General features: G+C 40.6%; 1 protein-coding gene across 10 annotated transcripts in view; it reads right to left on the bottom strand.

Annotated features, from left to right (window-relative positions):
• Positions 1-15,571, bottom strand: part of ANK3 (ankyrin 3) — a 551,722-nt gene that overhangs the window by 36,922 nt on the left and 499,229 nt on the right. For 6 of the 10 annotated variants that reach the window (XM_049790516.1, XM_049790512.1, XM_049790513.1 and 3 more), the window contains 5 exons: positions 14,668-14,793; positions 13,662-13,784; positions 13,195-13,221; positions 12,114-12,195; positions 89-7,879 (listed from right to left, as the gene is read on the bottom strand). In XM_049790516.1, the coding sequence (XP_049646473.1) occupies positions 89-7,879; positions 12,114-12,195; positions 13,195-13,221; positions 13,662-13,784; positions 14,668-14,793 (8,149 nt within the window). The remainder of the gene's footprint in view (positions 1-88; positions 7,880-12,113; positions 12,196-13,194; positions 13,222-13,661; positions 13,785-14,667; positions 14,794-15,571) is intronic. The other 4 variants (XM_049790520.1, XM_049790521.1, XM_049790519.1 and 1 more) reach the window with 3 other exon arrangements.

The raw sequence follows: 15,571 nt of genomic DNA, 5'->3' as shown, positions 1-15,571 counted from the left end.
ATCTACGAGTTGGAAAGTGTTTACAAACTAGGCTTGTTCTCCAGGTGAGCAAAGAGTGCTCAAGAAACCTGACTGCCTTCATTCTCACCAGTCCTCCTACTGCTCCTTCTCTCACTGCCGGCCTTTTCACTCTTTGATTTTATGGATGCTGCCTCTGTTTTCTTATCTCTAGCAGACTTCGTGGTAACTGAAGGCTGGCCACCCCGGGAAGTCTCGGACACCGACGTGTTTCTGGAGGTACTGTCTTCCTCATCAGACAACTCCGACTGCATCTTTCTGTCTTCTTCAGAGAAGCGCTCCACAAGCTTTAAGGTCTCACCACTAATTCCCTTAAAATATTCAATGGAATGTTTACATACTTCTTTAAGCTGACTTTTTCTAACTTTCACTGTGCTGGTGGTAGAAGTGGTGGTGGTGGTGGTGGTGGTGGTGGTGGAGGTGACACAGGTGGATCTTACCTTTACTGGCAACTTGGAGGGAACTTGCTTGGCTCTGCCTCTCTCTGGCTGCCCTGGCTTTTGTGTGACACATGTTTTTCTCCCTGATAGCATGGGATCCCTGTGTGTGTTTTTGATGGGAATTCTAGACTTCACCTCTACGCGTGACGTAGACAGGGTTTTGGCTTTCTCGGATTGACTAACCTGCTTCATTTTACTCACTTTCATGTTGGACATGTGATTTGGAGAAAGGGTATCTTTTGGTGAAATGGCCTTTATGGGAAGTTTGGATTTTCGCCTACTCCCTATGGCTTCCTTAGTCTTTGGCTGCTCTCCAAAAACTTTCTGCTTATCTCTTGGATAGTGTCCTTGTGGTACCCCTGTTTTTCCTGAGGAGCTTCTCACTGGATTAGCTTTCTCTGTGGCACGAGTGGGTGCAGAATGTTCTGTCAGGACTACATTACTTGTAATGTTATCTGTCTGTATGGTGGAAGGATCCAAATTGTTGTTGTTATTAAAGTTATCTCTTTGAAAATCGTGTGTTTCCTGGGGCCTAATGCCCACCTGGCTATTGGCTGTGTTTGCAATCATGGTTAGCGTTTCATTCTCTACTCCCTGACAACTGGTCATCACAGCTTCTATCTTATCTGTTACTTCGCCAGGGCCTTCTTTCTTCATGGTCATGGTGGATGCAGAGATTCCCATTTTTATAGGCGTGCGCAATTTGGGGTCAACTTTAGAGGTGTTAGTGGCGGCTGATGGCTTCTCCTGAGAGCCGCTACTGGAGGTTCCTTCCTGACTCTCTCCGCTGGTTGGGATGCTGGGGTTAGGTTCGACTGTAGGTGCCTCTACATTCCTCTCTAGATTGGTTTCTACAGTGGTGTCCCCTGACTGTGGCTGTGGTGTGGCAGTGACCATACTTTTATCCCCTTCCCCCTGGTCCCCTGACTTCCCTTCAGAAGTATGCTCACCAATCTGAAAAAATTGGAGCCTCTCTTCCACAAAATCCCTCTTGCTCATGTCAATTGCACCACTGCGAGTCATCTCAAACATTTTTCCTTCATGAAATGGGAAGGGGTTAGGCTCACTAGTTGGGGTACTTTCATCGGTTGGCGTTCGGGCTGGCGTTGTATCGGGGGTTGTAGCTGGAGAGCGGTCTTCCACTGCCAGACCAAAGGGCTTGGTTTCATCCTCCCGAGATTTACTGTCAAAAACGTCATCATCCCCTCGGTTACTTGACCAAGGGTCAAAATCTAGACCTTTGGTAGCTACTGTTTTGAAAGGAGTGGCAAATTCTTCATCGACTTTGTAACTGAAGTAAGTGTCAGGAAACACCGATCTGTCGGGATGTCTGCCTTCCAAGGTGAAAAACTGGGCCCCTGACTTCTGCTCAGTCTTATCAATAGTCTTTTCAGATGAAGCACTTTTCGAAGGTGGTTTTTCTTCATCTGGTCCCACCCTTCCTTCCTCCTCGATAACTTCAAGCTTACTTTGGCTAAAAGAACGATCAGCTGGCTTTAGAATGCCCTCTGTGTTCCAGACATCTTTCTTGAGTTCCATGGTTTGACTGGGGAGTTTTGAGTCACTCTCTGTCAAACCATCGTCTTCATCTTGCAGGTCATAGCCATCCAAGGAGTCAATCTCCGTGGCATCTGTGTCATGAGAAAACTCTGCTGTGGTAGCAATGGAGCACTCTGTGATGGACTGGTCATTGTTCCCATTCTGGGTTGGTTCATTCTGAGGTGAATCAAGGCCAAGGCCAACCTCATGATCTTTTCCTGATCCATTCTTTTCTACTTCTTTCTGGTTGGAAATCTTTTCAGCAGGAGCTTTGGATTTGGGTATTTCTTTGTGCTCCTCATCTTCCTTTAACTTGAAGGTATATTTTTTAACTGGCACCGGTTGATAAATAGATTCATCGTCACTAGAATCACTGATATCCGCTCCAGGAGGAACTGGTGAAGGTGGCTGAACTCTGATGACCGGTTCAGCCAACTGATACTTGTCATGCTCGTCTTGCAGATTAACTTCGATCATATCCACTTCTCTTTCCTGGAGATAATGGTGTTTCTTATCTGAGTCCATCTGATCTGGATCCAGGGGTGGCGGAGGGGGAAATTCAATATAGGCAACTCTGTTACTTTTAGGTCTCTGGTTCGAGTCCTTGCTCACATTGTTGGGCATTTCATGCTTTACTGTGGTTTCCTCCACTGTCGTCTGCTTCAAGGAGGCCGACTTAGCCTGCTCTTCCTCCTCAGATTCCTCGGAAACCTCAGGAATTGGGCTGGGTTTTCCTGGTATATAAGCTATGAGTGAGTCAGGTGTCTTAGACGTAAATTCATAACTCACTTCCTCTGAACTGGGTGTTTCTGGGGTTAGAGGACTTTTCCCAGAGCTATCTAGAAAAGAGACTTGCTCTAGTGTATCATCCTCAGGACTCCCCTGGGGAGAAGGAGGTTGTTTTTGCTGTCTACTTGTATAGAAAGTTCCCCTGGTCTCTTGTACTGTCTTACATTCCTGACTTATGATTTTTTTTACACTTCCTTGTTGGATCTCCTTCTCATACTGCTTTCCCACTTGTACAAAACTGACATAAACCGGTAAAGTTTTGATTTCTTTCCCTCCTTCTGACTGAGCTAGTGGTGCCACTTTTTCCAATCCGTCCATGGGACTGTGTTCGAACACATCACTAGAGGGGGACTCTTTTCCTGGGCTAAAGTCTAAGGAATCAGGAGATTTGGTAGGAGAGGATTCGGTTTCATCTCGAGGTGGGCACAGGCCTACAAAATTCTGATATTTGGAAACTTTGCTAATTTCTGAGTAGGTAACTTTTTCATCTTCTATGGAGTTTAAGTGTTGCGTCTCAACTGTCTCTTGACTCAGACTCGACTGGGATAACTTTTGGGAGCGTTCACGATTTGGAAAGGGTGGTTGCTCTGGAAAGCCATCGGTGATGCTTGAAGACAATGTTCTTTCCTCTGCCACTCTGACTGGGATGTGGGACCCAGCTGTGCTGTCATTCCTCCTGGAAGGTTGATCGAGTGAGCCACCTGGACATTCCCCCTCTTTCACAACATATTCCCTGTATAAGACTTTTTTAGAAGGAGATTTTACAGTCATTTCCTTAATTTCTGAGAGAGAGCCATTGGTTAACAATTTGTTTTCTCTCTCAGTCACAGACATAAACTCATTCCTTTGATCAACAAGCTTACTCTCAGGACGACCAATGTGATTCTCTTTTACATCATGCACCAGTACATGAGAAAGTTTTTCTTTCTGCGACTTATTGTTAGTGGCTCCAAAACTTTCCCATGTTCTAAAAACCTTTTTGTCCCATGCTCCCTTATTTGCTACATCCGAGGTTACATGACATGCCAAGTCTTTAGCCTGTGGCTCAGAAAGATAATCAGGCATTACTTTACTTGACATTTCAGTTCTCGGTTTTTTCACAGCATCAGAGCCAGCATCATTTACAACAATTTCATTGCTTGGGGCCCGTTCATCTTTAGCTTTTAATCCCAAAAAATCTTTTTGTACAGACATGCTTTCATCTACAGCCTTCTGCTGTTTTTCTCTAGCAAAAACTTGGTAGATAGGTAGCTTACTCTCCTGGATTTTTTTAACTGGGATCCTGGATTGGCCATCTGGCTTTTTGTCTTCTTGAGGTATGTCCTTACTTTTTGCCTGTGCGCCTTGTTCAAATTTTAATCTAATGGAACTGAGCTTAGATTGTTTGAGCTGAAACCCAGACTGGGGGCCTTCTGCTGCTTTGCTCTGTGCTGTACTTCCTTTGACTTCCTCCGTGGACTTCCTGTCCTCAGTCTGTTGGGAAAGGATCTTTTTCTCTGGGCTGCTGGGCAGACTAGAAGCTTTCCTCTCGTCAGCTTTGGGGAAGCCTTGTCCATCACGACCATGCTGCCTGGCCTTAACCCACTCATCGTTGGATGCCAGCAATTCCGTCAGCAGGACCTTCTCGGGGCTGCTACTGGTAGAACTTTGAGAAGAATGTTCTTTGCCATTCCTGGCACGTGGCTTTTTCTCTGGGGACTGCAGTTCATCGTTTAGCTTTTCTGTTTTGTCACGAAAAAACTGTGACACTTCGGTCAGTTTTTCTTCGGCTTCCTTCACAGTCCTGTCCACCCTGTCTTCGTAAATCAACTTCTCTCTACCTCTGTCTAATCTGTCCTCAGTAAAGCGCATCCACATGGCATGTTTGGGGCTACCAACATCGCCAGCATAGTGCAAGACTGTCACTTTATCAAAATGCTCATCCTTAGACATTTTACCTACACCATTTTCAGACACATCTTTATAGATTTTGGAGAGCATTTCTCTTTTGGGGGCAGTGACTACTTTTTCTCTGGACCGCTTATCAGACCCCTGTAACTCTGAGCTAGGGGGTCCTGCATGGTCTGTAACCGATTCCTCAGTATCGGAATGAGACACATCTAGCTTTTCTGACAGGAGCATTTTCTCAGCAAACCTGTAAGACTCCCCTCTTAGTTCTGACAACTCATCGTCATGGTACTCTATCGAGTGTTGACTCAAAAGCTTCAGTGTTTTATAAGAGTCATCAGAAATGAGTTGAGCTGAACTAGGGCGACTATCTTCTTCTTGGGACACAGGAGTGTTTACTCTGGAAGACTCCAGATAAGAAGGAAGTGACTCTTCAGCAGTCAGTTCTTCTTCTTCTTGCTGACCCTGTTCCTCTGAACAAGGAAAAGCATCCTGCTTTTCTGGCAGAAACTCTTTTAGGTTAATATCTCCCCGGGATAAGTCTTTCTGATACACATACATTTCTTTGTCTGGATGCTTTTTGGTTTCTCTAATAATGACTTCAGTGGGCTCAGCTTGGTTACCTTTTTCGATGTGGACTTCTATTATACGCTCCAGTTTGGGTTTCATTTGGTGGTCCTTCTCTGCTTGCTGGGCTGAGGTGTCAGCAGCAGACTTGGGAACCTCTGGAGGAACTGCCGACTTATGTTCAAACAGACCTGCCAGCTCCTTGGAGGGGTCCCGCCCGGACTGAAAGGCCTTCATAATATCATGAACTGACATGGTTTCTTCAATTCTTTCAGAGGCCCCTTCGCCTGGAGGAGAATGATAAACCATTCTGGTGGTCGTGGTTATGTGAGTCTCTTCTTTGACACGCATGCCTTTGCTCAGAACGCGACTGTGGTCATCTTCCTCGCTGCTGGCTTTCATCTGGAAAGCTTTGACTTTCTCTCGAATACTAGAAGTGGTGGGCTTTGGTTCTACTTCCATGAACGTTGGTGAAGGTTTGGGTGACACTGGTTCCTCTGGTTGGGGTGGTGGTGCCTCACCAGCTGAGGGTTCATAGCTCCTGATCACATGAACCACTTCTGTTCTTGTTTCTGTGATGACAGGAGGGATGGGGACTTCGTGAAACAGGGGTTTAGGACCAGTGCTTTCAGCGCTTTGGGGGGCTGATGGTGTTTTCTCACTTCTGGTTTCAAAGCCACTATCAGATAAGGGACTTTTGTCTTGGTCATGCTGAGAAAAGTCATCTGGGGACTCTAAAATCGTATCTGTTCCAAAAAAGGAATCTGCCATTTTACACAACTCTTTCTCAGAGGTGGAAGGCCTCATGGAGGCTGGAGGCATTTTGAGTTTGTGTTCTTGCAACGCAATTGCTGGTTTTAAAATTCTTTTCTGTCTCTCTTCGCCATCCTTCTTGGCGTCTTCAAACTTGTACTTGAGGTTTGTCAGCGAACTACTCCCGATATCGTTTGTGAGATAATCAATAACTTTGGTCAGATTATAATCCTTTTCAGAGGCAGCTTTGGCCTTGATGTGGACTCTCTCAGGCAGAGATGGAGAATGACTGGCAGCAGCCTGTTGCCTCGCTTCTCTAATTTCTTCGGAACTAAATTCGATCCAGTCATCTTCCGGAGAGTGTCCTTTGTCATTCTGTGGTGATTTGGGTGGTCCTTTATTTTCAACACACACATCTTTTTTAAGGATTTCGCTGACTTTCACCAAGTCTTCCTTGACTTTCTCAACAATTTTGAAGGGTTCCTCATCATCAATTCTCCCTTCTTTGGGAAGGTCAGGTTGGAATGGCTTCTCCTCAGGAACATCTGTCTGAAGTATTGCAGTCATTCGCATGAGGTCCTCTTTCATCTCAGCAACATCTTTTAAGATCTCTTGACTGGAAGATAAAGAAGATGGTGTCGACAACTTAAGGGCTGAGGGTGCGAGGAACAGAGATGACTTCACTGGAGAGGAAGTTCGAGGGAAATGGGGCTGAGGACGTGACTCCGTAGTCAATGTTTTAATGGGAGACAGCAAGGCTGCCGCTGATTTTGTAAGTGAATTAGAGTCTGGAAGTTTCTTTAATGCTGGTTCTGGCAAAACATTGACTACAGAGTAGACTGGCACTGTTATTATCGATGAAGTTACAGATGAGGTAGTTGCAGAGAGAGAAGACCCAAGGGATGTGTAGAGTGCACTTGCGGAAGGAGTTCTTAGAGACGGGTAAGCTGATGGTGCTGAAGAAACGTAGGACCTGAGTGGAGAAAATGGCGTTGTTGTGGTGGTAGAAAACACTTTGTCAACCGTGTCAGTGGCCGCGCTCACGACAGAGCTCACAGAGTTTGTAGCTATAGAAATTTTTTCTTGTAACGTGGCAGTGGCTTTGCATCCATTAATTAATGCCGAAGAGGATGGGTATTTCAGAGGAGAAATAGATCCATTGACTAAAGCTACCTCTGCATGTCCAGGCATCTGTTTCACTGGGGACGAGAGAGAAGAAGCCATTGTCACTTTAGCTGAGGAGACCACATCAACTGCTGACTTGGCCGGAGACATCACTGATTTTAAAGGCGAGGATATTAGCGGGGCTGCTGATGTAATGATCGATTTAAATGGCAAACTTGAGGAATACATATTGATGTTAGATTTGGGGGAGGCAGGAGGTGTCATAGTAATGGACGACCTCTCCAAAAGAGACCCGGCAGTAGTCACAGGAGAGGTTCGAGTGGAAAACGTAGAATTGGATGCCAGCCCTTTTAAAGGCGAGGCCTCTGTGATGGTGGGAGCTCTAACCAGGGTACCCGAGGAGACTTGGATATTGTAGGGAGACTGTGACACCACTGTTTTTATTGGCGAAGCAATTGTCCGAAAGGATCTGACCGGCGATGCCACATCACTAACAGACTTAACTGAGGATGCGGTTGATGCACCTAGAGTGGATTTGATTGGAGAAGGCGTTGAAACCGACCATATTGATTTTAATGGCGACGCTGATGGCGTATTAGAGGAAGAACTTGATAAGGAAGTGAAGCCTGACTTGGCTGGCCCGGGCACTGTCATCGGAGGTGTTGTCCAGGACTGGTATGGTCTTGTAGTAGAAAAGAATGGCTTGTATGAGTAAGTGGTGGGGAGGGATCTTGCTGCTCCTGCACTTCGTTCAACTGTTTCTTAAATTTGAAAATGAAATCAAACACAAAAATCAACAAAAGTGGTTGAGAAACAGAGAGACCAGAGAAAAAAATTGGTCAGTAAACTTTGAAATATTACAAAAGCAAGTACAATTGTTTGCATGATGAGAATGAAAGAGGCAAAGGGGACAATGAGAGAAATAAAACTTCTCTATGGAACCGATCCAAAGTAAAGAAAACCAAACGAAATTAAAAGACAGAGCAATATGAGATGGAAGACAAGGAAAGCACATCGCAACTGAAAATGCCAACAATGAGAAACAGAAAACATAAGGAAAGAACAATGAGAAAAATAATCACAATGGGAAATTGTTCCTTTACTTCCTATTGACTTTCTTAGGTGCTGGTTTTGAAATATCAGTAGTCATTCTGTTTTGCCTGTCTAGGTCCATGTTGGATTTGTGCAACCATCGACCTCTCATTTTAGTAATTTCTAAATGTTCCCTTCCTTGAACCTTTTGTTGATATTGATTGCACCTACTTGGAATGATACTGATTGGTGTAGCTATATATTAGATGTCTAAAATTATTATTTTTTTTAGAAAACCACTCAAGCCTATTTCATGCAGATTTCAAAATAAGTTTTAAGTGACAGGCAACTGATGTGCAAACTGTGAAGCCACTGGATATTAAATTTGTATCTTCCATGCACAATTCAGTTATGCTTTACACTCATAAAAAGCCAATAAGAGCAAGAAGTTCTCTGAGTCAAATAATGAAAAGAAAAAAACAAACAAAGAAAAGGAATGTTTGCATTTATCTTGTTCCATGCAGTCTATTCCTTTTGGTGAGGAAAATAATATAACATGAGATGATCTTAAAATGCATGTGTATACACACAAAGGGATAAAGAAACCTGAAAATGTGGTCATGATTACCAAAAGCAAGCAAAGCAACTGAAAACATCTTATCATGCACAATATATCATGGCAAACAAGCCAGTGAAGTAATACAGTTCTTATGCCATATTATGCACAATATAATAAACTTCAAAATACTTTCACAAAAGCATTTAAAAAGAAGAGTACACTTTTTCCATGTGATGTGAAATCTTGGTACCTTTTGAGACTCCAAACAATACTGCATATTAAAAATAGGTTTGCATCTAAGCATAGCCCCATTTCTGGCTCTCATTATGATGGATAGAAGTTGATCATTTATCTCAAATATATTTATTTTTCAATCTATTTGACTTTTAATTCTCAAAAGGTATCAGAGGGGAAATCTAGAAGCACACTCATATTTTTAACACCCCATATCTAAGTAACTACAGTGACATATAGTATATTGCTTCATATATATGTGTGTGTGTGTTTAGATATTTCAGTAGCAAAGGTGCCCATTCTGGTCCTTTGCCAAAATATTTGTGGGACTCATGAATACCCCAAATACTGGAGTAATCATGAGGTAGACCTGCCACCAGGAAAGAAGGTGAATTAAAGCATTCATCTGGCAATGGGACAAGCACACAAATGAGGTAAACAAAGTTGTTGGGGAAGAACAAACACAAACTTAGTCCTCGCTACATCTAAGATTCTACTAAACAAACCGAGCTGGTCACAGAGATTTGGAATGCCTGCCAAGGGCTAATGTTCTATGACAAAGTCGAGTACAGTCTCGTTCCCAGAATGCATGGTTCAGAATAAGAGTGACATGCGAAGAGGAAATGAGAATCTGCTTCATCTTTTATGCTCCTCTTCATGCTGTGTTCATGCCTTGCTATAATCCAGTCCTTGGATTAGCAGCTACTCCCACAAGAGTGAAGATTTTCATTCCTAGTGTACATTTAAATTCAAACATTCAGAACATATTCTTTTCTAGGCTTACATATCATTCTAAAGAAAAGTGGAAGAATGAAGGAAAAAATATCCACCCATTCATTCCCCCTAGCCATCATTTTCAATATTAATAGTGCTGAACTCTTTTGGCTTAATCACATTGCAAATGGAATTTTGGGGGGAGTCTTTTGACTCGGTGATTTTGAACTCAGTCCAATAGTATCAAGAGAGCTAAAATAAAAATTTTCCACATTAATGGCAAAGTAGCTCTCATTTGCCATGGAAAGCTGGCTCCAAGCAAAGTCTTTGGAAGCATAGCTACAGTTTTATACTTTGCATGCAGCAAACAACTTGCAAATCAGTTACACATCTTAACACTTTCATAATTATGGTACATGATTCCTGATATCCTATATAATCAAAGGGATGTTTAGAGGTCAGGAATTGAAATACTTAGGAAGGGGCTAAGAAGGTGGTGGTGGGGATTGGAAAGGCAAGGTAGTACGTGAAAAATTATTTCGAGTTCTAACACCACTTCAAGAGTTAGGTCATTTCCCTGGTTTCCTTTTTGTCTCTTCTAGTTCTTTCCATTCCTCCATTCACTACTCTTATGTTCCTTTTCCCAATACAGAAAAAAAAGTACCCTTTTTCTTCAATCAAAAGTCAAGAAAGACAAAGTATAAATATTTAAACTGAACTTGTCAAAAATCAGCATTACTTTCATGAATGGGGATAACTCAGTTTCCTTAGCATAGAACTGATCCTATAGCTCATATTCTAATGAAAAATCTTTTAAAGAATAAAAATGGGGCCAGGTAGCATTTGCCTTGCATGCGGTTGACCTGGGTTTGGTCCCTGGCACTATCTATGGTCCCCCTAAAATAAATCTTAGACTCTAGCACCAGACTGGGAACTTGGCCAAAGCTTATGCAGTCTTAACAGCCTATCTAGTCAGGAGCTTCGTTGTATAACAAAGTAGTTTTCCAAACAAAACTTCAACCAAGAAGACTTAGGTTGAAAAGATCATCTGACTCTACACACACATACACAACTTCCCTGCTTCACAGTAGAATGGGAGTTAATTGTAGCCTTTCTGAGCAGTATGGTTTGGGAAACCAATGTATGCTGGAGGGAAAAAGTGAGTTCAGGAAGGACATTCATTAGTCTGAGTAGGGTTCAATTTCTTTTCATGCTGTACTGCTCTGTGTCTGAATGTAAAAGCTCCCTTAGCTGTCCAGACTTCCAGAGAGTGTGTTATAATTACCTAAGCTTTTAGGGGAGTAGTTTCATGCTGTACATTTTATTGCCTACGTCCGCCCATAGAAATATGAATTCTGGAAGGGTTGGGTAAAACAAATCTATGGCTCTTACTGGTAAAATGTCCAGTCCTCTTAAACTCAAGTTAAGGTTATGTTAAACAGAAAGGTACACTAATTTAAAAATAACCCTCCTCTGATGATTCGAAGAAATCTAGTGCTACTCTTAGTACCCCTAGATCCTTATCTTTAAGTTATCTTGATTACCAGAAGTGATAACCAAAATGATAAGGGAAGGTGTGAGGGAGAAAGAGAAAGAAAAGAGCATAACTGAAGGGATCTTAGCACTTGCAAGCGAGTTATCAATGAGCCAATATATATTTATATATATTCTTTTTTTTTTTTTTTTTTGGTTTTTGGGCCACACCCTGTGACGCTCAGGGGTTACTCCTGGCTATGCGCTCAGAAGTTGCTCCTGGCTACTTGGGGGACCATATGGGACACCGGGGGATCGAACCATGGTCCGTCCTAGGCTAGCGCAGGTAAGGCAGGCACCTTACCTCCAGCGCCACCGCCCAGCCCCTATTTATATATATTCTGAGAAGAAAAGGGTTTACCTAATCTAATGAAGACAAATCTTAGAACTGATATTTAATAAAGGGTGAGTCAGGAAGGAGGGAAGGTGAAAGGGAGAGATCAGTCAACAAGTTCTGCTTCAAGAAGGTAGGAAAGTTTAATATTTCAAACTGAAAACAAAGATCATGACTAAGACACAGTGTCCTATTTATATTAAGAAAAAGAGACGACAGCCAAAGTCGTTTTTAGCATCTTTTCTACTATCCTACTTATTAAAGAAGTGCAAATTTTCTCCTTGATTGGAAAACAATATTGTAATAGCATGGCCTAACAAAATCAAAGTTTTTAAAGACAGTTCAAATTGTTTAAAGTAAATGGCTAAAACTTCACCAATGCTTATTTTGAAGCTATATTTTAGGGGTGTTTGATCTCCCATCTTCAACTATGTGCTATTAATTCGATTTCACGATAAAGTTTTTCTGTGGGCAATTTTTCTTTTGTGATGGGGTAATTAAATGACCCCAGAATTTTGTTTGTATAGAAAAAATGTCTCTTCTTATTAAAAAAAATCCATTATAGATTAGTAAATGTTAGAAAACTCACTCATTCCAGGCTCAGTCAAGTAGCTGTAGCGCTTACGTAAAGCTAAAGACGCAAAGCTCTGTCGTCTGTCTGTTTTCTCGATCTGAAAAAGAAGAAAATGCAGGCTATGTCCATCTTTCAAGTGATATTTTCTTAGTGTTGGACTATTTGGGGGAATAGTTTATTGATACCATGTTAATGTTTATTTTTTCTTCTTACAGCTTTTCATTACAGAAACCCACCCATATAGCTCAATCAAATTGCCATTATTTACCCATGTCAAAGCATTAACATAGCAGACTACAGGAACTACAGATATTACACGAGTGTTACAGAGACTTCTAATACTGGGCAATTAATTTTCCCAAGTTGATTTGGACTGAAAGCACATATATCACAATGTACATTTTTCTGGAGTACATTTAAGGAGGAAAAAGGCACACAGAGTTTATCATTCTGATTACTGCTGTTGTTTATGTTAACAGGTATCAAGTATAGAGAATGCTGACAACGGGTTAATGGTTTTATTAAAAATAATGTCACATTTAAGGTGGCCAATTCTACTATTACTGACAAGTGATTTTCAGAAATTCATTACCATATGACACGGAGAAATACTAGGCAATAACTGATAAACAAAAATTTAAACATGGCTAAGATAAATTTGTTTCAAAGATATACAACATTTATCAATAGCCACTGAGTCTATAGTTTATGTTAGCTAAACATAAGTTGGACTGTACAATAAAATCCCATTTAGTTCCCATAATCTTGATGCCCAAGTTAAAAAATGGATACTAGGGAAAGACAGATTAAAAAGGTAAAAAAAAATACCAACCCAATTTATTACACTTAAAAATAAAGAACTTTAACTTATAAAAAATCATTATCGGAATTTTAATTTTGTTGAATATACTGAAGCACTCTGATGAATATGTGAAGAATTAAGCCATTCTTTAAAAAAATATATTTTTTCATCTCACTGAAGCTAAAACTGCAAAAAATATAAAAATAACACATTTCAGCCCTCTGCAATTTCTTTCACACAGATTCGATTTCTATTCTAGCTCTGATAGAGTAAAAGCAGAAGTGTTCATATTACCTCATCATCTTGATCTGACTCTGTCTCCTTTTGGTTCCAAGATGCATTGCAGAGACAAGGAGTATTATAATGGACAGCAGGGAAAAGAATATCAGGATATGAAAAGGACTGAGTAGGGAGCACAAAATGCAAGCTGATTTAGAAAGCAAATCAAATCCAAAGAAGCCAACAAAAGAATACCAAGAATTGTACATTCGTGGCAAATTAACGTGTGACATTATTTGAAAGCATAAACCTATATACTACCAGCAGAAGCAGAAGCAATAAACAGAAGACTCCATCATACAAACCATAAGAATTTGACACCACAGTAACAACAAGACTTACTCAATCTACACAAAGAGACTAATAAAACTGGAGTTTCAAGAGCTTTAATCAGGTTACAAAGCATTCCTTAATTACATACCAAAGGCTCCCTCCTCAGGACCAGGGAAAGAAAATGAAAAGAAACCAGTATTGAAAGATACCTTTTTATGTGCTGGCAGCGTGATATTTAAGTTGCAAACAGCTGTTTGAGGCAGTCCTTTTGTCGTCTTTGGTTCTTTCAGAAAGGACAAACGACCACAAGGTTCTTGGCTGGTGTCTCTAATCTACAAGAATTTAGGTAGTCCATCATTATCGAGAGAGATTTCTCTGAGGATTCCTGTTTATACATGCTTAGAATGTTTTATGGAGTCTTGAGAGCAAGAATAATCAAGTAAAAGTAACAACTGTCAACAAAGGCCATCACACTTTAACAAGATTCAGATTGTCCAGTTCTAGTCTGAACACAGGACTGTTGTGTCCAGTAAATGTACTGGATAGCTTTTATTATTGATATTACTTCCTGCCTGGTATCTTTTCCCACATTTTTTGCAGCAATAATAGCAAATAAGAAGAGTAAAATAATTGAATCATAGTGGCCTGTCTCCCCCCACCCCACTGCCCCTGAAGGTTTTTGGTTTGGGACTGCTCTCTGGGATCAATCCTGCAGGTTCAGGAAACCATATGTGGTGTCAAAGATTTCTTCCCGGGTGAGTTGTATGCAAGATATGTTCTGAACTCTCTCTCTGGTCCCTAATGCTGGTTTTCTATGGTGGCATCTGGGCTCTTCAGCATTCCCTGTATAAGTTTGTCCATTGTTTGATTACTAAGTATTAATCATATACAATGCACTTCATTATTATAAACTTTGGTCTAACAAACATTTTCATAAATGTTTAAGAAGTAAAGACTACTTTTTCACCAATTAGAAAGCTTTCTAATTTTTTTAAAAAAAAAATAAAGCTCAAAAGTTTTCTCAGGAAGTAGTAGGACAAAACAATCTGTTTCTTTGAATTCACATTTATGGGATATTTGAAACTACAAAATTCAGTAGAACATTTCTTTTCCATCTGTAAGAACTTGATAGCTTTGTATTTCAAGGTCAATGGGTTGTCACTGTAAGAAGTTTTTTTTTTTTTTTTTTTTTAAATTCATACTCATTCAATTTACCTTGATGGAAAATGGCAGTCTGTTTTCTTTGAAAGCATAAAAGTTAAAAACAAGTTGGTGTCCGCCTTTGGCAAGTGGAGCCAAATTTCCATAACAATCAACATAAATAGGTTTTCCTTCCAGAACCTTTTAGAGTAAAAGAAATACAGAATTTAATACAAATTTGAAGTGAAGAAAAATTTTCAAAACATATTACATAACATTAGAAAACTGCCATGCTTCTAAGTCACATTTACCTCCTTCTCAGAAAATTACTACTATGAATCTATTTATCACAGAAAGAACTACTGGATCACAAATTCAATAGTTGTGATCAAAATTGTTCTTATGGATAGTATAAAACAGAAATATAATTTTATATCAATTTCTAGTCTATCTGTTTAAGATATTTTTTAAAAAAAAATCTTTATTGATTGACTGATTGGTTTCTGGGTCATACCAGCAGTGCTCAGGGGATACTCCTGGCTTTGCACTCAGAAATCACTCCTGGCAGGCTGGGGACCAAATGGGATGCTGGGAATCAAACCAGGTTCCTCCTGCTTCGACCACATGCAAAGCAAGTATCCTACCTCTGTGCTATCTCTCCTGACCCAAGTTTATGACACTTTTTGATGAAAGCGGATAATGTCAGTTACTTACGCAATAGATTTTGTAAGTGTTTTTTTCCCCTTGACTCTTAATCACTGAGGTTTGAAAAGAAAAATCAGGGTAATAAGTATAGATACTGATTGAAAAAACGTTATGCAGGCAAACTACAACCTCAACTGAGGCATCCTCAAGACTTAGAAACTACACTTTAACCAAATAAAATAAACTCAAAGATACTAAAAATTGATTATTTTTTGAAATAGTTTTTGTGGACAAGTATAAAGCACAAACAGAATTTTTTTTGTGTGTTTTTTTT

This window comes from Suncus etruscus, chromosome 17, assembly GCF_024139225.1.
Source record: "Suncus etruscus isolate mSunEtr1 chromosome 17, mSunEtr1.pri.cur, whole genome shotgun sequence".
NCBI classification, from domain to species: Eukaryota; Metazoa; Chordata; class Mammalia; order Eulipotyphla; family Soricidae; genus Suncus; species Suncus etruscus.
This window is presented reverse-complemented; position numbering and strand designations above follow the sequence as displayed.